Source organism: Helianthus annuus, chromosome 2, assembly GCF_002127325.2.
Source record: "Helianthus annuus cultivar XRQ/B chromosome 2, HanXRQr2.0-SUNRISE, whole genome shotgun sequence".
In the NCBI taxonomy this organism is placed as follows: domain Eukaryota; kingdom Viridiplantae; phylum Streptophyta; class Magnoliopsida; order Asterales; family Asteraceae; genus Helianthus; species Helianthus annuus.
Window position 1 is genome coordinate 92726537 of NC_035434.2, and position 26513 is coordinate 92753049.

The following is a 26513-nucleotide window of genomic DNA, read 5'->3' on the forward strand; positions in this document are numbered from 1 at the left end:
CTACTCACAATCTTCTTTCCTACTCACAATCTGAAAACCAATTCCACCCTGATCGTTATCATCATCACTATCATGATCATCATCTGAATTATCATCAACATTAACAGGATCATCAACATCTTTAAGTTCTTCATCTTCGTCTTCATTATCATCTTTCTTATCTTTATTCCTTCGCCTCTCAACTTCATCCAACCTTTCCGTTTCTTCTTCACTGTACGCCACTGTCACTTGTTGACCAATACAGACGAATTTAGTGATGTTAGGAATATCATCAACCTTAGATTTGTCTTTCTGAGCTTAAGAAGATTCTTCAGTTGCTTTATGTTCACATTCAACTCTTCGAGCTTCAACTTTACGAATCTCGATCTGATTAAACTCCTCCTCCACACTAACACCAAATTTACTTTCAAACATGGCAAACAACATATCCATCTTTTTATCTCTCAGCTTCCGATCTTCCTCGTGATCATCAACAATCTTCTTCAACTGTTCGTTCTCTTCAAGAAGCATTGTGTTTGATGTCGTCAGCTGCACATTCTTTGTTTCTAATATTTGAACTCTATCATTCAAAACCACATTCTCAGCTTCCAGACACTTCACTTTATCTTCTAGCTTCTTGATCTTTTCTTCCATTATCTTTAATATTTTGTCATCGTAAAAGTTCATATCTGGTATATCATCCAAACCTGGAATTTCTGCAAAGAAATCATCATTAAAAAGACCTGTAGGTTATTACCTTTGTTGTTGCCTTGGAGTCGGATGTGGTCTCGAAGTCGACTCTATTTGAGGCATTGCCTGCTGAGGTGGAGTAGTTTGTTGTTGTTGTAGTACAGGAACAAATTGTTGTTGAACAGGTGATGTTGGTGGATTCTGGATAGGAATAAACTGTTCTTCAGCTTCAACTCAAATTTCTATTTCAATTGTTAGCTCGATAGGAACACTAACTGATGTATTTTTGACAGATGCATCTGTACGCTTGCGTGTTCTTTTCACCCATGGAGAAAGAGTTTTCTTTCTTGCAGTGCGTTTCATCCTCTTTGACATCTTACGAACCTCAGAACCAGACGGTACATACGTAGCATCTTCTTCATCGCTATTTTTCTCTTCTTTTGTTGTTTTTCCTTTTGTTGATCCCATTTGGCATGTGGATTACCCGTTGTGTGACAACTGTTAAATTTGCATGCATCCGTACGTTTAATTAATATTGATTTATGCTTAATGACTTTGCTTAATGTGACACCTGTGTCACCGCGACCATCAAACAAATACCAAGCCGATGAAATATTGTATTTCATACTTGGGATCTTGTATAAATATGTGTATGTTTTGCACATATCAATTATTGTTCAATTTCAAACTCTACATTGCTTTCTAGAGCATTATACGCAAACTGGTGCGTAAACGTACTCAGTTTAATGCGACAAATACTCCGGAACATCAACATATACTCAACATACCTTAAATAACCTTTACATAACTTAGAAATAAGTGTTGAAGGCTTTGGTATGGCAAAAACAAGTTAATTCGCTTACAGGGACTAAACTTGACAAACGGCGAAAGTATGCCAATTTGAACTGTAACGAACATTCCGGAACATGTCCATAAGTTAAACATACCCTAAATATCCTTTACATAGCTTAGAAATAGGCTTTGAGGTGTTTAGTATGCTAAAACAAACTTTTGGATCATTCAGGGACTAAAAGTGTCAAAAAGTGCACAAGTTTGCACTTTCGCGCATAACTTACGTTCTGAATACATCCGGACATCCAAAAATTTATGTAAGCATCCTTATATTATGCCTTAGTGTTTGGCATGAGAAAAATCCATTCGTCGCGTCATTTGGATCGTTTTTCGCGCTTATGCGCATTCCGTCGTAATTAAGCGAACATCGCGTTCGTACGACCAAACGAACCAACATCCGGAACATTTTTGAGCATGTTTCATGTCCACAATGCTTAGGCATCATTTTAGGGCCTTAAAGTTGGCTTTACGGGCCTTAGAAGTGTCGGAAATGGCTTAAATACGCAACAGGGACCAAAACTGCCATTTTTGAAAGTATTTGCAGATCAGAAGCTTCAGGCGGCCCGCGTGAGTTTTGCCTAAATGTTGAGGCGGGCCGCGTGAGACTGTCAGACAGAATAAATGTTGCATTTAATGCAGTTTGGCCTTTCGATCGATCAAGGGGCAATGCCCTTTCACCCAATCAAGAGCCAAGGGGCATTTTCTGACTTACCACAACATTTCGACAAGTGTACGCACGAGATCGTGGCACGATATTCGATAAACGATCCTAACGGTTCCACTTTTCCTATAAATACCCCCCCCCCTTTGTTCCAAAAACCCACACAATCTGATCTTAAGGCTCTAAGTTGGAACCATTGTTTCATACCTGAGCTATTTGATCTAGATTAGCACTCGGGGACCCTCCGTAAGTCTTCTTTCGCTCTTTTATTCGCTTTTCGAGTCCGAAAGTCAACGTATTGTTGACTTTCTGCATTGACCAGCTTATGGTCGATGCGAAGTTCATGGAACTTCATAACGTGAGCGTGATCACGATGGTTATAGTCCGTAGTGACTATACCTACTGATCACCACATTATCTAGGCTCAGTGACGAGTCGTAGTTTCGGCCAAAATGTGCATTCTTGCATATTTTGTAACCAAACTACTCATGGGCATCAAAGCCGTTTGTTTTGATGTCAAACCTGTTTTCAAACTTAGTTAAGCATGTTCTAACATGCTTAGCTCGTCACTTTTAGTTTAGTGCTTATATAGGGTCGTAAGGTAAGCGATCTAAACCATCGCTTATACTTTCGAACCCGACCCATTTGGTCGATCATTAGGATCCAACCAAACACCTTAGGTGACCATAGCTATAACCTTCCGAGGTTATACCTTGTGGTCGCGATGTTAGGCGTTCCGAACACGTTCTATGCGAACGACGCGTTAGGGTACCATAAGCTACCTAAACGGGTCGTGATGGGCCGTAAGCACTTAGGTTAAGTTTCATTTTAGTATGTAGGCTTTGTTAAACCATATTACATGAGTCTCCATACTCGTTTGGTTTACAAACCCGCGTACTATCCGATCCTTCCGATTTGGTCCGGTATATTAACATAGCTACCTATTAGGTGCCGTTTGATATCCCGTGATCTTTAGCATTATCTGGTTATTATACAAGAACTCCAAAGCAATCTCAGGTGAGTACATTGAACCCCTCTTTTACTGTTTTCCAAACTGTTTTGGGGTGAAACACATGTGCCTACTTGCTACTTTTATGCTTTCCGGTTTTCACATCATATACTACTATGTTCGATAGTACATATATAGTACATGATTTCATTGTGTTTATGCTATGTATGCCCATTGTGTGCGTACTTAGTACATTGCTTTACATCACATTTCATGCTACGTACGCCCATTGTGTGCATACGTAGTACATTGTTTCACATTGCATATCTGTTGCATATGCTCATCCAGCATATGAACACAGTATACTACATTTTGAACCGTTGTACTCTACAATACATTTCATGCTACGTACGCCCATTGTATGCATACGTAGTACATTGTTTCACATTGCATTTCTGTTGCATATGCTCATCCAGCATATGAACACATTACACTACATTTTGAACCGTTGTAACCATTTGACTATGTGAACCGTCTTACCCCTTTGATTTCATGAACCGTCTGTAACCATTGAACCGTTTAAACCAGTTGTATCCGTTGACATGGATTACATTTGACAATAGACATTTGACTATGCATGAACATTTCTACCGTTGTTAAACATTTCATCTTGATGGTTTGGTTTGAGTAAGTGATTTAAGTAACGAGGCATGTGTAATATGATACAAACATGGTGGATACGCCGCTGGTACTTCCTATATATAAGTGTTTGTATGGTATTACATATCGTAGCGTTATTTGAATCATTTCAATTTGAAACATAGAACATTTTATACAAATAACACGCTTTTCACAAGATATTGACTTACAAACAACAAATCTTATACAAACTCTTTTTTTTACATAGTTATTCAGTTAACCATGCATTGTTCTCTTATTTATACATATCATTTGATCTTACCGTTTTTCAAATGATTTACAAGACAAAGCAAAATACGAGGTTCATGACTAAACATTTTCTCAAACTCAAGTCATGAATCCCGTTTTCACAAAACCAATGTATCTCACAGGCATTTTTATGCTGACGTACCTATTTTCACATGTGTTTTCAGGAGATGATGCATAGGACTTATCAAGACATACTTAGGCGGACCTGTGCCTTAGTGACTTAAAACGAGACAAGAACTAGTTAATTTATGTTATGTTGTAACACCTCGAATTTTTGTGTCCAATGATGTGTTAACACGTGTCATTTGATTACACGTGGCATCTATAATAAATAAAGGACTAATTTTGACAAACCTTGAAAGTATATAAATTCGAGGGTTGTAAATGTCAACAAGGGTAAATATACTGTATAGTAACCCTAAATAAATGCTTGTACCTTCAAACGAATAAATCATAAATCGTACGGAAGCGAAACGCGGAAGAAAGTGAGAGATTACGAACTACAGGGGTTAACTGTGTCAACATGTTTAATATTACCTCTGAGTGACCCTTTAACGTTCCCAAGACTTCGTAACAGTATTATACGCTCACTAGAATATACTGTATAAATTCCGCGAAGTTCCGTCTTAAAACGAAAGAGTTATACTCAAATTCGTATGAGAAGGGTTAAAAGCGTCAATAATGAAAGTTAAGGCTTTCTGAACAATTAATAAACTAACAAGGGACTTTATAATGCGGGTAAATAACACGAGGCCCCTATCGGTAAATAACCGAGGGCCAAACCGCAAAGTTACCCCTTCAAACCCGAAAGGTCAGGTAAATCATTGCGAAAGATTTCGTTATTAATTACCAAGATTTCGCAATCATGACAAAAGATTTAAAATTTCTGAAATCTTAACCCCACGCGACCCGCATTGCATATTGGGTTAAGTTGAGGCGGGCCGCGAGCCTCCTCAATTACGCGTCTGGTATTTTGATCCCAGGCGGCCCGCATTATAAACGCATGGAACTTCCATGCGGGCCGCATTAGACGCCCAGATGCAGAATTGTTGTAACTACTTGACCTTTGGACCATTTGAACGACCAAACACCAATCAATGAGGCATGGGTGCCCCCTACTCGACCCATAACCCTCTAATACACCTGCCATTCATCCAAGGGCACTTGTAGAGTTGTGTGTAATGATCTTGAGCCATGACATTTGCTATAAATAGCACTAGTAAGTTCATAACATTCATCACACTCAAAGACACATTCTCTGGTCATCTCAAGAGCTAATAAGCATCCTTCTCTGCTCCATATTCAAGTTCTAACTTCTGTAAGTTACCTTGATCATCCGTAGTTCAGTTTATGCTTAGTATTTAGCTAAAAACCGAACCGTCGTAAAAACGGTTTGACTTTAAATTATGTCCATGATGGTTCTGTCTTATGACGAATCAAAGGTGGTTATAAGTTGGTATCAATGGAGGTAATAAACCCCTAAAAGGGTTCCCCCTGATCACCACTCTAACTATGACAAATGTCGAGTCAAACGTGCGGTTAAAAAGTCAACAGAAAGCCATTTTAGCGATTTATGCATAATCTGTAATGTATATGTTATGGAACCTGTTTTGATAATCATAAAACATGATAATAAGTATATAAACTTGTTTGCGCTCGTTTGAATCGATCATTTGCTATATTGAACCGGTTCGGAGCCGAATGTCGCAAAAGTTTGACTTTTGCTTTGACTTCAGTTCTGACCCGTTTTAGTGAGGTATAAATATACCTTAGGACTCTCTTAGGACCAGGTCACATGTTGGTATAAACCTCTGTGGTCAGTTCATGAGTTATCCGAGTCTTTTACGTGTTTCCGTCATTTGCCTAAAAGTTGACCGTAACGGCCTTTTAAAATTAAAACGAGTATTTCGGACACGTGAACGGACCAAAACCTTGCTTATTAAATTATAAGCATGTCCTTAAAGTTTCACATCAATCCGAGGTCTAGAATGAGAGTTATGCTAAATAGCGCATTTAAAGTAAACTTTATTAATTAACGGCGCAATTAGCATAACACCTATCTAAACCAAGATTTCGTCACCAAAACTTTTACCCACTGTATTGAAATAATATTTTGGGAATTTTAAAGATTTTTAATAAATTTTACCTCGCTCATAACCTGCGGTTATGGCTACGGTTCGGTAAATACCGAATATGCCCTTTTTGGCCAAAACATGAGTTCTACAAGGTCTTTTGACCCGATTCCAGTTGCTACTGATTTTAAATAATAAATAAAGTATTTTAAGCTTTATAAGCTGTTCGGGAAACTCAGATTTCCTGTAGAACTCGAAAAGCCCTTTTAAAATCTTTAAAATGACCGAAAAGCCCCTACGGGGCATAATATTAACTTAAACTCGTTACGGGCGTCACGGAAGGTATCCTACTGATACCACGACCCATTTAAGGCATATTGACTTAGGAAATAAGCGTACGACTCTCATGGTTAACCGTTTCGCCTATCGCGCGCACGGTTCGGCTTATGAAACTAGTTTTCATAATTTAGCCGATACGGGTCAAATTATATTATTTGAACCCCAAAATCCAGAGTGTGAACCATTAACCCATATAAAACAAGTCCCTACACTTGTTGGGTCAGAATCACACTCCATTCTCGGTTTTCGCCTTTTCACGCGATTAAACCATATCTATATATATCGGAACCAACCGGTCTAGGCTACGGCCATTATAACGACCCGTTAGGATTCTAAGAGGTTAATTAAAACCTTCGTTCCAGATTAGGAGCCCCAGTAAAAGCTATCGGTGATTTAATCCAAATTAAGGAATTATACTTGCAAAGGTAAATACTTTAACTTATTTCCCCTATATGGGCTTGGGTTACGGTATATTAATACCGCTTGATTGAGCATTATATAATTCCATCGCTTAGGTGGTTAATTGATTAAATATGATCGGCTCATTTAAACAGTTTTGTTGCTTATAAGCCTTTGGGGGGTTTAATGACCGTTGTCCCGGATATCCTTGGCATCATTTTACGAAATGGCCACGACCATCGACATCCCGGTGTAGGCGTACACCCGGTATAAAGTGTCGACATTAAATTTAAAAGACGTAGCCGTTGGTTTTTATACTACGGTTTTACGCAAACGTGGTGTGTCTATAAATCTTTAACCCGGCACGACCCGGGCTACTGAACGCATAAAAGAACATGTAAAACGTTCACAAGATTTTATTATAATTTTCCCAAGTTATAAAAGAGTTTGTGCCTTGTGCATTCAAATCAATTTTAATAAACATTTCAAATGTGTCAGTTGAATGTATTTACCAGTGTAAACTGACGTATTTTCCCCAAAAGATTAAGTGCAGGTACCTAAACGTAAATTTGCTGGTATTAGCTCCCTAGCGTCGTGATAAGTCTCGCAAGCTTGATTGCAGTATCTGATGGAACAATACTTTATCTTTATTTACGATCCACTGTGGATATTCAACTTCTGTAATACATTGATATTATCACCAGAGGTTGAAATATATATTTATCTTATGCTTCCGCTGTGCATTATATAATTGTGTGGTTTGACTATATTGTTGCCAACATCGTCACGGTAATCCCCCACCGGGCCCACCGGTGAGACACGTGGAAAACGGGGTGTGACATATGTACACTTTGATTCTTGTTTAGACAATGTAAACTTTCCTGTTTGATTTATAAAACGAAACTTCATTTGCCATGGATTTGAAACAATTGATTCTGTTACAACACTCCCCGACGTTTTCGCCACGTTTTGTATGTTCTACGTGGTCGGGGTGTGACACTTAATTACGACTGATGACTTAAACTGCTTTCTGATTTCTGTATCCAACGTGTATATGCATCACATTTCATGCTGTCACTCCATTGATTGCATACCAACTTTAGTGACATACTTGATGCACAAAGCGTAGTTAGCACGGTTAGCGGATAACACGAAATATACTGACAGTGTCAGTACATAGACAGACAATGTTTTGAGGCCCAATATGAGACAGGGACAAGGTACTACACTAGTATGGAGTGTAGGGAAGTAAGGACCATAAAACTGCGTCACTAGGTGATAGTTTAAGTGCCGGGAAGTGCCTAAAACCCACTACAAGTGCAGAATTCTGCATTATTTATCAAAATTCAGCATTTTAACATGCTAGTAATGTGCAAAAATATGGCAAAATGGTCCTGTATGCTTTCCTAAGTGTCGGGGATTGGAAGTGTTACAAAAAGACACATAAAGGACACTATACGGAATAACTTAGCACTTTAACAGAACGGTATCTAACCGGACAACCGGACATTACCCGGAACACCAAACCTTTGCCAGAAACATTGTTTTATTATTTTTGAACTAGTTATGGTCCCCGAATACCTCAACACACTACTTAAAGTGCCATACACATATAACACTAGATATTTCACTTAACCTTCTAAATATTTACCTACTTACCATCAAATATTACAATTAACCCCCCCCCCCTCTCCATTTACGGTCACATGGACCCACCAAATATCACCACCATACTTCCAAGATTTAATCCCTTATTATATTTGATATCTTGCTTGTGATCTTGAACAAAATATTGATATAATCTCTGTAAGTATGGTGCACTAGATCTTGGCCATTCCATTCATATCTTCACTCAACATCACCCCACTCCCTCACATCTCTCTCTCCCTCTCGGCTCACCTTACAACCGCCACCACCACCACCTTGCAACCACCATACAACCATTTTCAAGCTTGTTTCAAGAGTTAGAAGGTGATACATGGAGCTTGGAGCTTAAAGATCTTGAAGAATCCTTCTAATTTGCTTTCATCATCCACTTTTCACCATCTTTTTCACAAGTGTTCTTCCCTAACTTAAAGCTAGTAGTAAGATCTCTCATAACTCTTGACTATTTTATTTTTATGGTTAAAAGATTGTACATTGTGATGAAATAACAAGAATACTAAAGAACATGAACTAAAGGCTTGAACATAAAGTACATAAAGATGAAAAATGGTGAAATATTATTAGTATGAAGTTGTTTTGACTATGTTGATGAATACTTGTTGATTTCTTGGTGATATGATGTTGATCATCATATAGAACTTGTTAAAGTATGATTAAAAACATGGGTTAACAAGTTAGAGGGTGATTAGGGGATTACATGAAATAATCACCTTCTAGATTAAACATGAACTTGAAGGAAAAATGATTTTCTTGAAATATAAGTAAACAAAGTGAGTTGATGATCATGTAGATCCGAGAGTTACAAATGATTTTTCCTAAACAAACCAAGTTCAAGAGTCGATTTTTGAAAGATCATGACGTTTACTTACACTTAAACCATTTTTGGAAATGAAATAAGTGTAAGAACACTTTATTTACAAGAAGAGTTCAAAAGAATAAATTTTGTAAAATTTGTTCACAAGTTGTTAACACCAAGGTTCTTTAAAAATGAGATTTTTAAAAGGATGAATACACTTTGGGAGATAACTAAGACCACTAAACACCTCACCAAGTTACTACGCGTTTTTGTGAAATATCAAGTTCATGAATACTATATAAAGCATATAGTTTTGCTTTTGGTGATGTAAGGTGTTTAAAGATTGATTGTTGATGGATATTGTGATTGTTTGAAAAGAAAATGATATGCTAATTAGCATGGACACCTCCATTTACAAAGGAAACTATGGCGAAATTTTCTAAAAATCCAAACACTTAGAAAATATTTTCTAGACAAGAGTTTACTTGTGTATTTTAAACTATGTTTTACAAATGTAAACCTCGCCATAATTTTTGTAACAAAATACAAGTATCAGAGGTTTGTTTTTGTAAATGAAAACGGATAAAAATATATTTAGAATATATATTTTATACTAAGACGCTTGTGTGAATATCTGCATGAGTTGTGAACTAGTTATATTATTTTAGGATAAAATAATATAACTTACAAATACCATGAAATTACAACTCCAAAATAATACCAAAGTCACACGGAATAAATATTTAAGTTACACACTTGGTATTGTGAAACCGAACGACAAAAACGTAACTTATAGAATATTCCGAAAAATACCTTTACAAATATTTTTGGTGAATATTATTTTGGACCTGAAAGAATGACTTTATTACAAAGTACATCATATTGTTGGACAAGGAGAAAATATATTATTTTTGAGAGATAAAAATATATCTTCTTGGGTTTATTTAGAAGATATATGATTTTGGGACAAATATATATTTTTGGGAGATACAGTATTTTTGGACAAGATAAGTTTATACATTTTCTAAATGAGATTTGAAAATATATTGTTTTGGAAATATATATGGGATACTTATTAAGAAAATACGTACAAACCGGAATACGACGCCAATACATGGCACGATATACCAATACAAGAATACGAATACACAAGTATGAGGTACTCCCATCCTTGGGAAGGAAATACAAATAACAATACTTGAGAAGTATTATTACAAAAATATTGAAGACACTTTGAAACGTCACTCAAAAACGTAAATACAAAGGCAAGGCACGGCCCGTTCGTCTAATCGACCCTAGTACATTGTAAGAGTCGTATTTGCTGGGGAGACTTGAGTTACGAGCACAGAAGATGCAAAACCGTGAGTTCATGTCCCCCTTTTCTTTTAACTATTTTCAGTTTTATACTTCGGGGGTGAAATACATGTTACGATTACTTACAAACATTTTATACATGGTATGGTTAGCTTAAGGAGGGTTACTACTTAGATCATGTGTAGGATCGGATTCTGACCCGAACGAGTCAATCAGAGGAGTTTGATCAGATACAGGTGCGGAAAACAAGTACCTGATGTAGAAACAGCTAGATATTCTCTTAATTCTCTTTGTTGATTAATTTGACAGCGTTTACAATCGATTCTCACACCGGCAGCACCTCGGTATGGAATTCTAGATCTTACAAATGAGGTCCTCTCTTATGGTATTTATAGGTGAGTAGGTCCTCTTTTATGGACGTGACGAATAAGGGGACCTACTATGTACGAATAAGTGGACCTACTTTGTACGAATAAGAGGACCTACTATGTTCGAATAAGAGGACCTACTATGTACGAATAAGTGGACCTCCTCGTACCTTGTAAAAAGCGCCCTAATCTATACATTATAATGAAAGACTCGATCTAAGACGAAATCAACAGATGTAGTGCACCAACAGACTCCCCCTCAGATGTTGATGGAGTCGACTATCGAGTCACAACAATGCTGTGTCTTCATATCTTCAGTCTTGATCAGTCTTTGGGCTTCTCTCTCTCTATCTTCTTCTCTTTCTCTTTTATCATCAACAGACTCCCTCACTTTGAAGTTTGACATCTTTTGAGTTTATCAAGTCCAACATGTGCTCCCCCTCAAATATTGACTTTTCCTGCATAAAACTCTACCACAAACATAAGATTTATGATAAACGTTTAAGCATAAGATCATCACTTTTTAGAAACCAATCAATCAATCAGATACTGATGAACCACTTGGAATTTTGACGTTTTTCTTTATCAAAACAAACACAAACACCCAAACCAATTGTTCATCATGTTTAGCACTTCAAATTTTGAAAATCAGCTTTTCAATATCAGTCGTCGAAAATCTTTTTTACTTTTCAAAAATTTATGCTAAATCACACCAAAAATCTTTTTGGATTTTTCTGAAAGAAAATAAAATGCAGAAATAAACTATATACAGACAATATTTTTGTGAGCTCGTGCAAGAGGATCATATCAGTTTTGAGACATATCACCAACACCGTTAAGCTTTAAACATACTCAGTTCTAAACAATTTACCTAGATTGTCAGTATGTTTGTCCACTTAAATTTTCACACAGACTTCAATTGATTCGAGATACGATATTAATGTTTTAGAGACTTAAACTTAATTATGTATCACTCCACTTGAATATACTCCTGTATCCAGATCCCAAATATTCAGTCTTACAGGTGAGTATACCACAGATGATATCTGTAAAGGGGTAGATGCGAAACCGTGAGAGCTCAGGTCAGAACTTCCGTTCAGCAGAGAGATGACGGCTCGACTTTTGGTGGGTCCCCTTTAGAGGATCTTTTTTACAACAGCAATGACTATCAATTTTATTGTTTCATCAGCTTGCTGAGGGCGATGCTATGTTTCAAGCATTTTGCGAAAAGCATTATCCGGGGACTAGGTCAGTACTTCCATACAGCAGAAGTCCCGGGATAATACCCCAGATATCACTGAGTATAAAGACCTAGTATCTCAGAATACGGGACCTTTCAAACAAGATTTCGGGGGTTATCCATGTATCCAAGAATAGTTACCCACGAATCAAGCAAGTTTGATTTAGGTTTATATCTCATTTCAATTTACTAAATGTGCGAAAATCTACTGACACATCCGCAGTAAGATCGTTTATCACATTTTGACTTTCCAATTCTTTAGCATGTTGTGATAGTCCACTGATGTACTATCATTTCCTCTTTTATGCAACAAAAACTCATTTTTGATTTTATCATGTTTTTGACTTTTTCAAATTTTCTAATGTTTTTGGATTTTCTGAAATTTTCTTACTCCCCCTAAAATGCAAACACATTAACAAAAATATGAAAACAAACTATACAGAAACATGACAACCGATATCCAATCACCTCAAATCGCCATTCACTAGGCATAAACAATCAGAACTCCCCCAATCAACAAACTATTTTCCCATTTAGATTTCAAAACACTTAAGTTTATTTTTGTCACACCCCAACCGATGGCGGAATCATCGGGGCGCGGCACTGAGCGAAACAGATTGTTCAGAAGTTTCCACAACAACTATCATACAATTCAGTTATATAACACGTCCCATACCGTGTCCCAAACAATAACAAGTTATCATAGAAATCAACTAAACAATATGGGAACTGTTCCGACAACTCAAGTTCTTAGTTATTGCAGACCGAATTAAATATTGTTTTAAGACTTCTAGACGGCTAACGGTAGATCTTACTGACTACAGGTGCCAGTACAAGATCTACAGATAATTATGGCCCTGGAGCAGGTATGTGGACACTGTCCTAAGGTCACAGGCTCCTAGAAGCTTATTATTGCCTCGCTTCCCTAGCACGCTAGTAGCTTAAACACCTGTCACATACGTTAAAATAAAAGTCAATACATATAATGTAAAGGTGAGTACACAAGTTTGATATAGCATATAAAGTTCGAAAAGTTTACGCATAACCAAGCACGTACACAAGGGCAAACGATGCATGTAAATTATCAACATGGGACCATCGATACCAACGACTTCGGGTTGACTGTCCGAGACAGTTCGAAATACATGATTACCACTGTAATCCATGCAAGTAATTGTCCTTAGCAACCCCCGTGCGAACGGGTGCTGAGTCCAAACTATAGTACTACGTTGCTAAAGCAGGTAGATAGCACTCCACGTGTAAACATAATAAACAGCAATCATTTAGTCAAATAATACATGCAAGTAGGTTAGCGCTCAAATAGTTTGTGTTGTTTGTGAATTTGATAGATTACGTATGTAACACCCAAAAGTGCTGAAAGCAAAAAGGGATCGAGTATACTCACAGTGGTTGGTTGTGGATTGAAAGGAGCACTGAGAATAGGTTAGCCTGAATAGTTCGATAACAATACAATGAGTAATGCGGAAAAAGTGAACAGTGGAAACTGGATCGGATAGACCAATCGATCGGACAGCTGTTCGATCGAGTGGGCTGTTCGATTGGTTTGAAAGTTCGTTCGAACATCCATTCGATCGGCCGGCTGGCTCGATCGGCTGGTTCCTTCAAGTGGATTGTTTCTTCCTTTGATGAGAAGGATGTGTTTGTGTATGATGGTTTGAACTCTTGGAGTTCTTGCAGCATTACCTTTCAAGTTGGCCGATCGAACAGCTGTTCGATCGGTTAGCCCAACCGATCGGTTAGCAGCAAGGACTTGACAAGATGTCACTCGATCGGGTGGCATGCTCGATCGGGTGACATTCCAATGTTTTGAAAAGGTTAAGTGTTTTGAAGTATAGTATCTCATGATTCGAGCAGTAATGTTCAATCGAGTGGCGTAGTCGATCGAACAGTACCTCGTCAATACCACACTTTTGTGAGTTGGTGGGTCTAAGTGCTAGTCGATCGGTTAGCCTAACCGATCGGCTGGCGTAGTCGTTCGACTAGCTGTTCGATCGAATAGCCTAGTCGTTCGGCCAGCTGTTCGACTTGGTTAACTTATCGGTTAACACTTGGTTATCCTCGTTTCTTGGTGTGATTTGGAGATAGTTTGACTACGAGTTGAACCACAAAACTGAGGTCCCTACTTAGTCTACTGACTCGAGCAGGAATCACCCAAACTCGGTCAGAGACGGTTTGGAACCTAAGTTTAACGTTTAACCCGAAATCGGTATATCTCTCGGTAGAACCCGAATCTTGAACCATGTGTTTGTTTAGAATGGTTTATAAATCGGTTCAAGCTTCGTTTTCACCTTTTTGAGCGTAAAAGAGTTGAAAGATAGATGAAAACCCATCTCCCAATCCTTTTCCACCGTGAAATGTTAAGATCCTTGGTAGATTTTAGGTTATTTATGTGGAAATCGGTTAGATCTAAGCTATTCATGGTGGAATGATGTCAAAACTTAGTGTTCTTGAAGAACACATGATGACATCACCCAAGAACACCTAGATCTTGGTGATTTCATGGATGAAACCCAAGTTTTGAAAGATAGAAAGATGTAGAATCGATTAATGAACAAAAACGTACAAGGATTAGAGCGAAATACTTACCGGTTTGGGAGGAATCTGAGATTTAGTGAGAAGAAGAGGCTGGTCGGTCAGAGCTTTTCCAAAAGTGGAAAGTTTGACAAGGACAGCCCTATTTATAGGCTTCCAAAAGAGGAAAGGGTCAGCTGATCGAACAGCATCCCTGATCGAGCGGCTGTCCGATCGAACAGCCTGTTCGATCGGCTAGCCTGTTCGATCAGGTTGCTCTGTTCGATCGGCTTGCCTGGTTTTGAGTGTTTCGCGACGATTTTTGATATTTCGAGTTCGATGAACGATGATTTGAGAATGATAGAATTCCTAATCAAATTACTTTTAGTCTCAACTACTATATCTACATACAAGCATCCTTACAACCATTTCGGGTTCGATTTCCATTGAGTTTGATTCACCTTTGAGTCTTGATTGATTTGATTGATTCACCACACACTTTATCATAAAGTAAGCATGCACAAGTAACACGTAAGGCACACACACACACGTATAAAAGCATTAAAAAAATTATCCACACTTGAGTTCGATGATTGATTTGATTAGCTTGATTATTGATTGACTAGCTTTATTGCATTGTTACTTCCTATCATTCACAGTCGGTCGTTGATTCACAGTTCGATTATCGGCCGATTAGTTTGATTATACAACACTTACTCCAAATAATATGAAAATCAAAATGAAACTAAAATGAAATTAATCTTTATCGATCTTTAATTCCAATAACAGTCAACTCTTGACTTTGACTTTGACTTTTGGAAACACGGGGTGTTACAGTCTCCCCTCCTTTAGGGAATTTCGTCCCGAAATTAGGCCGAGAACCGTACATCGCCGTGTGATTTTACCAATTTGATGCTTCAGATCTATCTGAACAACTGCGGGTACTTGGCCTTCATGTCACTTTCGAGTTCCCAAGTGAACTCCGCGCCTCGTTTGCCTTCCCATCGTACTTTTACAATAGGAATGCGAGAGCGTCTGAGTTGCTTGGTCTGTCGGTCCATGATTTCGACAGGCTTTTCCACGAAGTGTAGCGTCTCATTGACCTGAAGATCGTCGAGTGGTATTATTGCGTCGTGGTCGGCTACGCATTTTCGAAGGTTTGAAATATGGAAAGTCGGGTGGACATTGCTGAGTTCCTTCGGTAATTCGAGTTTGTAGGCAACTTTACCGATCCTTTCCAGAATCTTAAAAGGTCCAACAAATCGAGGCGCAAGTTTCCCTCTTTTGCCGAATCGGACTACTCCCTTCCAAGGTGATACCTTTAGGAGTACGTAGTCGCCAACTGCAAATTCGCGGGGCTTGCGTCGTTTATCGGCGTACATCTTTTGTCTGTCCCGGGCCTTCACCAAATTTTCCCTTATCTGGTGGATCTTGTCAGTCGTTTCTTGCAGAATCTCGGGCCCAGTCAATTGTGAATGACCGACCTCGTGCCATACAATAGGCGAGCGACATCTCCTACCATACAAGGCTTCGAAAGGTGCCATTTCGATGCTGGAGTGATAGCTATTATTGTACGAAAATTCGACCAACGGTAGGTGTTTGCTCCAACTACCACCAAAATCGATAACACACGCACGGAGCATGTCTTCAATAGTACGAATCGTTCTTTCAGTCTGCCCGTCGGTTTGCGGGTGGAATGCGGTACTCAAATTCAGCGTCGTACCAAGAGCTGCTTGAAAAGTTTCCCACAATCTCGACGTAAACCGAGCATCGCGATCAGAAATGATGTCTCGAGGCGTACCATGATTCTTAATGATCTCGTCGGTGTAGATTTGGGCTAGCTTGGCCACCTTATAGTCTTCTCGTATTGGCAGAAAGTGGGCTGATTTGGTTAGACGGTCGACTATAACCCAAATACTGTCGTGACCTGATGGCGTGGTCGGAAGCTTAGTTATGAAATCCATAGCTATGCTTTCCCACTTCCATACGGGTATCGGCGGTTGTTCGAGTAAGCCTGAAGGTCTTTGGTGTTCAGCCTTGACTCTTGCACAAGTTAAACAGCTACCAACATATAGAGCAATATCCCTTTTCATCCCAGGCCACCAGTACTTGTAGCGGAGGTCCTGGTACATTTTGTCCGCACCGGGATGAATGGAATATCGGGATTTGTGGGCTTCGTTCATGATGATCTTTCGCAAATCTGTCCTCCTCGGAACCCAGATTCGGTCCAGATAATAGAATATCCCGTTGGCTTTGCTCACGAGCTGAGTTCCATCGTGATAGATTCGTTCTTTCTTCAACGTACGCTCGTTAAAGCAAGCGTGTTGTGCTTCGCGGATGAGAGCTTCGAGGTTATACTGAGCCTGGATGTTTCGAACACCTATCACGTAATTCTTTCTGCTGAGGGCGTCTGCAACTACATTCGCCTTGCCTGGGTGATAACGGATCTCACAGTCGTAATCGTTGAGAAGTTCTACCCATCGGCGTTGACGCATATTGAGTTCTCTCTGGTTAAAGATATGTTGTAGGCTCTTGTGATCGGTGAAGATCGTACACCTTGTACCATACAGGTAGTGTCGCCAAATCTTTAAGGCAAAGACAACTGCGCCTAGCTCAAGGTCATGGGTTGTATAGTTCTTCTCGTGGATTTTGAGCTGTCGAGATGCGTAAGCTATAACCTTGTCTCGTTGCATGAGAACACAGCCAAGTCCAAGGTTTGAAGCATCACAATAGACAACGAAGTCATCGCTTCCGTCCGGCAGTGTAAGAACTGGTGCATGGCACAGCATGTGTTTGAGGGTTTGGAAAGCAGTCTCCTGTGCGGTTCCCCACACAAAAGGCTTGTCTTTATGAGTAAGGGAGGTAAGCGGTACAGCAATCTTTGAGAATCCTTCGATGAATCGCCGGTAGTAACCGGCTAATCTGAGAAAAGAGCGAACTTCTGACGGATTCTTTGGCGTAACCCATCCCTTGACTGCCTCAATCTTTGCAGGATCGACGTGTATACCCCGACTATTCACAATGTGACCCAGAAATTGAACTTCCTCCAACCAGAACTCGCACTTGGAGAACTTGGCGTAGAGTTGGTTTCCCTGAAGCAACTCGAGAACCAATCGCAAATGCTGCGCATGTTCGGCCCTCGATCTGGAATAGATCAGGACATCGTCGACAAATACAATGACGAAACGGTCTAAGAACGGTTTACACACGCGATTCATCAGATCCATGAAGACCGCGGGTGCGTTGGTCAAACCAAAAGGCATGACAACAAATTCGTAGTGGCCGTATCGGGTTCGGAAAGCGGTTTTGGGTATGTCTTCCTCTTGAATCCGCAACTGATGGTAGCCTGAACGTAGATCAATCTTGGAGAAACACTGAGCACCTTGTAGTTGGTCAAACAGATCGTCGATTCTTGGTAAGGGGTATCGGTTCTTGATGGTCAGCTTGTTCAATTCCCGGTAATCGATGCACATCCGGAACGTCCCGTCCTTCTTTTTAACAAAAAGGACTGGTGCGCCCCATGGAGAAGTGCTCGGGCGAATGAAGCCTTTTTCAAGTAACTCTTGGAGTTGGTTTGAGAGTTCTCGCATCTCAGATGGAGCGAGTCGATACGGAGCTTTGGCCACTGGGTTGGCTCCTGGAATAAGGTCGATTCGGAAGTCGATATCACGACTGGGAGGTAATCCAGGAAGATCATCAGGGAACACCTGAGGAAATTCTCGGACAACGGGAACATCCTTGACTTCAACTTTCTTTTTCTTGTCCGTCTCCGCTACAACAATATTGGCCAAGAAGGCTCGATATTCCTTGCGGAGATATTTGCGAGCTTGAAGACATGACATGAGCTTGAGATCTTTTGCAGTAGTTTCACCATAAACACATAGAATATCACCACTAGCCAGCACAAAACGAATCATCTTATCGGAACACACAACTTCAGCATGGTTTTCACGAAGAAAGTCCATGCCTACTATGACATCGAAACTTCCGAGCTGCATCGGAATGAGATTAATCGGGAATATATGATTGTTGAGCTCGAGAGTACAATCACGGAGCACAGAATTGACAGCAATGGTTCTTCCGGTAGCGATTTCTACTTCGAAGGGTGACGAAAGATAAGAGCGCTTACGTCTAAGAAGTTTCTCAAACTCAAATGACACAAAGCAGTTATCGGCTCCAGTATCAAACAAACATGATGCATATATACCATTCACAAGGAACGTACCATTGACCACGTTGTTATCAGCTTGAGCCTGGCGTGCGTTGATGTTGAAAGTTCTGGCGTGAGCGGCTTGTTGTTGAGGCTGCTGTTGTTGTTGCTGGGGTTGTTGGGCTTCTTGTTTCACCACTCTGTTCGGGCACCGGTTTGCGAAGTGGTTAGGGTCACCACATGCAAAGCAGGTCCGAACATTGTTTGCCGGGGCCTGTGCAACTTGAGGAGCTTGAGGAGCAGGTAGCAGGGCTTGGTTAACAGCGGCTTGAGCTTGCGTTTGACGAGGACCATAGCGGCAATTCGCAGTGAAATGCCCGTAAACGTTGCAGTGGGCACAGTAACGGCAGGCCACACCCACCGGGTGATGATAAGAACATGTAGCACAGAGTGGGTGGGGGCCGGTGTACGCACGCTTAGCCGGCGGCGCATTGATCACTGGCGCAGTGCGCTGTGGTTGTTGCTGTTGTGGCGGTACTGACTGAAGAGGAGCAGCATTGGTTGCGGCGGCGCAACTCTTGTTTTTCTTTCTTCTTCTCGAGGACTTGGAGGCTTGAGCAGTAGGGTTGTCGGTTGATGCGGTAGTAACTTGATGCAATGACTTGGATGGCTTATCCCAAACACCAGCCTTAACTCGCTTGTCATTAATCTCGGCAGCGAGTAGGTAGGTTTCCTCGATTGATGCGGGTTTGGCGGCGAACACATAATCTGCAACACAATCCGGAAGAGCACGGATGTATTTCTTGATGGTCATCTCAGGAGTCTTGACCTGGTCTGGACAGATAATGCTCAGTTGTTTGAAACGGGCGGTGAGACCAGCGTTGTCGCCCTCCTTCTGCTTGATGGTCCAGAACTCATCTTCCAACTTTTGGCGTTCGTGGGGAGGACAGAACTCGTCCAGCATGATAGCCTTCAGTTCCTCCCACGTCAGCTCGTAGGCAGCGTCGTTCCCGCGCTTATTCCTTTCGGCTGTCCACCAGTCCAATGCCCGCGACTGGAAGACACCGGTAGCATTGAGAGTTCGAAGATGATCCGGGCATCCGCTTTGACGAAGGGTAACTTCCACAGAGTCAAACCAGTGAAATAAGCCTGTAGGGCCCTCTTCACCGGTGAACTCCTTCGGTCCACATGCCTTAAATTGCTTGAAACTGAACGGAGCTTTGCTGGATTCAGTGAGGGTTCGGGATTCTTCCGACGACTTGCTGGTGTTTTCGTACACCTCACTGACAGCTTTCGCTACAGACCTTGAGATGAGCTTGGCGAGACGTCGGTCTCTCTTTTCCTGACGGGAAAGGTTTTGGCGAGTTCTTGATGATGACGACATGGTCTGCAATAGACATCGCCATAGGGCTCAACACAACGAATTCGAATCTCGCACGTCGTAGTTTACTAAAGCTTAGAATCACGTCGCATCTCACGTCACGTAACATATATAAACACATAAGCACATAATCATAGAGGCACATAAGCACAGAAGCAATTAAAGCACATAAGCAATTAAGCAAATAGAGCACTTAATTCCCTAAACACGTACGCATTTTTATCACAGAGGCAGTCAGAAAACAGAAACCTATAGCCACAAGTCGAGTGTCGTTCGTTTTGCATATCGGATAGTATCACATTGTATCGTCTAACTTAGTCGTATAGCGTACTGGTTTCGTTTAAATCACATCAACAGGGGTTTGAATCGAGATAGGATAGCAACAAAGTCACGCAGATTGATAACAAATGGAGCAATCAACGAATCTTAAAACACGTAAACAGGTAAATCATATAAAATCAATGAAACAATACTCAAAATCGGAAAATGGATTGTCTGCGGCTACTAGACTTTGACTAACCATGGCAATTTAACTATTCACAGTTGACTTGTCGTCACTTTTGACTCTAGGGGACATGTTTCTGCCTCGATTTTTGGGCATTATGCATGCGCATTCTAGGCCATACTCGTGAGTTCAGGTCGTTGGAGTCCGTCAATTGCCTTGGCGAGATAAAATAAAGTCGGAATAACTGCCAAGGTTAGGGTTTCACCCCTAGCTCAACAATTTCTTCCTTGTTTTAAGAAAATTTAGAGGAAAGTTTTCATCAAATTACGGGTTTCAGCCCTAATTTGGTATAATTCTCCCCCGTTTGTTGATAGAAATTTCACAAAATAATTTGGCAAAATTTGTAATTTAGGCAGGAATTTGCGGGTTTCACTCCTAATCCCGTCCAAATTACGAAATTTGGCTCGGAGTTCGGATGTAATGATAGAATAGAAGGAAACAACATAAAATAAGCACATAAACTTGGTCTCTTGGTTTCTAGCTATAGTCTAGGTCTCTAAGACAGCGATCCGGACTAGATCGTGTCTAACCTAATTCCCTATAGTTATGGCTCTGATACCAATCTGTCACACCCCAACCGATGGCGGAATCATCGGGGCGCGGCACTGAGCGAAACAGATTGTTCAGAAGTTTCCACAACAACTATCATACAATTCAGTTATATAACACGTCCCATACCGTGTCCCAAACAATAACAAGTTATCATAGAAATCAACTAAACAATATGGGAACTGTTCCGACAACTCAAGTTCTTAGTTATTACAGACCGAATTAAATATTGTTTTAAGACTTCTAGACGGCTAACGGTAGATCTTACTGACTACAGGTGCCAGTACAAGATCTACAGATAATTATGGCCCTGGAGCAGGTATGTGGACACTGTCCTAAGGTCACAGGCTCCTAGAAGCTTATTATTGCCTCGCTTCCCTAGCACGCTAGTAGCTTAAACACCTGTCACATACGTTAAAATAAAAGTCAATACATATAATGTAAAGGTGAGTACACAAGTTTGATATAGCATATAAAGTTCGAAAAGTTTACGCATAACCAAGCACGTACACAAGGGCAAACGATGCATGTAAATTATCAACATGGGACCATCGATACCAACGACTTCGGGTTGACTGTCCGAGACAGTTCGCAATACATGATTACCACTGTAATCCATGCAAGTAATTGTCCTTAGCAACCCCCGTGCGAACGGGTGCTGAGTCCAAACTATAGTACTACGTTGCTAAAGCAGGTAGATAGCACTCCACGTGTAAACATAATAAACAGCAATCATTTAGTCAAATAATACATGCAAGTAGGTTAGCGCTCAAATAGTTTGTGTTGTTTGTGAATTTGATAGATTACGTATGTAACACCCAAAAGTGCTGAAAGCAAAAAGGGATCGAGTATACTCACAGTGGTTGGTTGTGGATTGAAAGGAGCACTGAGAATAGGTTAGCCTGAATAGTTCGATAACAATACAATGAGTAATGCGGAAAAAGTGAACAGTGGAAACTGGATCGGATAGACCAATCGATCGGACAGCTGTTCGATCGAGTGGGCTGTTCGATTGGTTTGAAAGTTCGTTCGAACATCCATTCGATCGGCCGGCTGGTTCCTTCAAGTGGATTGTTTCTTCCTTTGATGAGAAGGATGTGTTTGTGTATGATGGTTTGAACTCTTGGAGTTCTTGCAGCATTACCTTTCAAGTTGGCCGATCGAACAGCTGTTCGATCGGTTAGCCCAACCGATCGGTTAGCAGCAAGGACTTGACAAGATGTCACTCGATCGGGTGGCATGCTCGATCGGGTGACATTCCAATGTTTTGAAAAGGTTAAGTGTTTTGAAGTATAGTATCTCATGATTCGAGCAGTAATGTTCAATCGAGTGGCGTAGTCGATCGAACAGTACCTCGTCAATACCACACTTTTGTGAGTTGGTGGGTCTAAGTGCTAGTCGATCGGTTAGCCTAACCGATCGGCTGGCGTAGTCGTTCGACTAGCTGTTCGATCGAATAGCCTAGTCGTTCGGCCAGCTGTTCGACTTGGTTAACTTATCGGTTAACACTTGGTTATCCTCGTTTCTTGGTGTGATTTGGAGATAGTTTGACTACGAGTTGAACCACAAAACTGAGGTCCCTACTTAGTCTACTGACTCGAGCAGGAATCACCCAAACTCGGTCAGAGACGGTTTGGAACCTAAGTTTAACGTTTAACCCGAAATCGGTATATCTCTCGGTAGAACCCGAATCTTGAACCATGTGTTTGTTTAGAATGGTTTATAAATCGGTTCAAGCTTCGTTTTCACCTTTTTGAGCGTAAAAGAGTTGAAAGATAGATGAAAACCCATCTCCCAATCCTTTTCCACCGTGAAATGTTAAGATCCTTGGTAGATTTTAGGTTATTTATGTGGAAATCGGTTAGATCTAAGCTATTCATGGTGGAATGATGTCAAAACTTAGTGTTCTTGAAGAACACATGATGACATCACCCAAGAACACCTAGATCTTGGTGATTTCATGGATGAAACCCAAGTTTTGAAAGATAGAAAGATGTAGAATCGATTAATGAACAAAAACGTACAAGGATTAGAGCGAAATACTTACCGGTTTGGGAGGAATCTGAGATTTAGTGAGAAGAAGAGGCTGGTCGGTCAGAGCTTTTCCAAAAGTGGAAAGTTTGACAAGGACAGCCCTATTTATAGGCTTCCAAAAGAGGAAAGGGTCAGCTGATCGAACAGCATCCCTGATCGAGCGGCTGTCCGATCGAACAGCCTGTTCGATCGGCTAGCCTGTTCGATCAGGTTGCTCTGTTCGATCGGCTTGCCTGGTTTTGAGTGTTTCGCGACGATTTTTGATATTTCGAGTTCGATGAACGATGATTTGAGAATGATAGAATTCCTAATCAAATTACTTTTAGTCTCAACTACTATATCTACATACAAGCATCCTTACAACCATTTCGGGTTCGATTTCCATTGAGTTTGATTCACCTTTGAGTCTTGATTGATTTGATTGATTCACCACACACTTTATCATAAAGTAAGCATGCACAAGTAACACGTAAGGCACACACACACGTATAAAAGCATTAAAAAAATTATCCACACTTGAGTTCGATGATTGATTTGATTAGCTTGATTATTGATTGACTAGCTTTATTGCATTGTTACTTCCTATCATTCACAGTCGGTCGTTGATTCACAGTTCGATTATCGGCCGATTAGTTTGATTATACAACACTTACTCCAAATAATATGAAAATCAAAATGAAACTAAAATGAAATTAATCTTTATCGATCTTTAATTCCAATAACAGTCAACTCTTGACTTTGACTTTGACTTTTGGAAACACGGGGTGTTACAATTTTAATCAAAATGGTTTTTCCGGAAAATAAGTTTGATTGATTTTACCACTTGTAGGTTTATCAAACAAATGTTCGGGGATGTGGTTCATCATCTTGTCTTCCAACCAGAAGTAGGAAAATACAAGTACAAATTAATGTCCTTGATTTACCATATGCAATCAAATCATCTAACCACTTGTAATTATAACCAACAAACATAAACAAACCTCTTTACCGTTTGTATGATTGACGTTACCGAATAAAATTCAAGAAAGATGCCGATTCATGTTTCACGCTTACCAACCTGGGAGCTCCGGCAAGTCCTGAGACTTACTGTTCATAATATGTACCATCCCAGTCATAAACCAGGGATGGTTCAATTTTTTCTTTCATTGTTTTCTTCTCATAAAACTCTTTTACCCCTTTGACTTTTCGATCAATCATCTTGCCAAAGATATGTTTTACCTTGGAGTTAAAGACCTTCTCAGCATCAAATTCCTGTTTATCATTATAAAATTGGTTAGAAATTTCAATTTTACCAATTTTCTTTTTATAATTCTCAGCCCGAAGTAATGGAAACTCCTCATCATTCACAATCGGAACTGAGTTCTCATCTTTTACATCAGCTTCACCATTTGAAACAACTTGTGGCTCAACTGATTTTGTGGAATCAGTTTCATTGCCTGAAGATAGCTCCTCTGATTTTGATCCATCAGAATCATCGCTAGAGCTTTCATCAACCTTCTTAACAACCCATTTCTGGTTGTCAGATTTGGCTTTCTTCTTGTAAAACTTGTTCGAACTTTCACCAATTTCAAAAATAGAATCTTTAAATAGTTTTGTTCTATCAAGTGGCGATTCAAACGCAAACACTTTCTCTTTGATTTTACGAAATACTCCCTGTTTTGATTGTATCGCATTTGAACAATCTTTTGCAATGTGTCCAACAGTGTTGCATCGGTAACAGGTTCTTGTATCTCGCTTCTGTTCGTCTTGCTTCTTCGCAAGAAACTCACTATTTGATTCCCTCCAGAAATTTGTCTTTTCTTCTTCATCAGTTGATGTACCTGAAACAAATGACATTTTGGATTTAAAATCACGAACATATTTTTCATTTTTTTTGTTTTTCTGTAGGAGTAAAACCTAATCCTTTCTTTTTGAAATTACCGTTATGGTTTGATCTCTTTTGGAAATCTGAACCAGAACCGTAATTCTTTTTCTTGTTTAATCTCTGTTGAACTCTTGAGGTGTAAGGTTTAGGTTTATCAATAAGACATAAGCCTTTTATTTCAGAAATATTGGTTTCTGTGAGTATGAAAGCCTTTTTAATCAATTCAGTTTTGACACCTCTTATTGGAAATTCTTCATCAGAATATAATTTGTCAGAATCATTCAAAGTGTATGCCACTTTAAACAATCCATCATCCAAATTAGATTTTGACAATAAAAACTTTCTATCATAAACCAATTTTCCCTGTTTTTCTGTTTGACTCTGTGTGCATGACCCAGACTTTGACTCTTCCACATCATCACTCTCTAACACATGATCCACAACTTTCTTCATCAATTGAGATTGTTGATCAGTGTCAGATGATGTAAACACAACATCAATATTTTCTGGAAGATTTACTGACGACTCTGACTCCCACTGTAAATTTGTGGCCTTTTTGACTCTTTCATCGTTTGGATATCTGGGCAAATATCCATTTTCCAGCGGGGGTGGACACTTATTGTAACTGACACCTTTCTTCTTACCAGATGAAGCCTTTTCAGTGTCCTTTTTCTGATCACTCTTCTTCTTGTCAGCAATCTTTTCACCAGCATCAACTCCAGCTGCATTCTCTTCAGTTACATCATCCTCTTCCCATACCTTCATGCTCTCAACAGTCGGATAAATCCTGTCAATCACATAGGAAGTACATGAGTACCTTTTCAACAAACGATTTACTCTTTCAGTTTCAATTCGTTGCAGCTCAAGCTTCTGTTCTAAAGCAACACATTTTTCAGTATAGTTGTTTACAACTTTTTGTTTTGTCATAAATGCTCCCTGAAGTGTCTTCATAGCAACATCTTGCTCTTCACTCGTTTGATTATACTGATTCATTGTCTTGTTCAGCACATCATAAGACTCCTTCAAACTGTTCAAGTTGTAAATCAAAGTGCTGTTCTGCTTCTTTACAGCTTCACAGTTTTCACACTTCACCGGAATCTTTTTTGCATAAACTTCTTCATCAACTTTGAACTTAGGCACTTCTGTCACCTTTTGCCTTCTCACCACCGGCACCTCTTCATCATCACTACTCACCGGTGTCTTGATCTTTTTCTTTTTCTTCTTGG

At 39.9% G+C, this 26513-nt stretch overlaps 1 protein-coding gene across 1 annotated transcript; it reads right to left on the reverse strand.

Moving 5' to 3' along the window:
* On the reverse strand, nucleotides 1-26052 carry LOC110893989 (coiled-coil domain-containing protein 1-like). Its single transcript, XM_022141151.1, has 3 exons — nucleotides 25932-26052; nucleotides 337-695; nucleotides 1-291 (listed from the first exon to the last, which is right to left on the reverse strand). The coding sequence occupies exons 1-3, from the start codon at nucleotides 26050-26052 to the stop codon at nucleotides 1-3; spliced, it is 771 nt and encodes a 256-aa protein (XP_021996843.1).
* Between the last annotated feature and the right edge of the window lie 461 nt (nucleotides 26053-26513).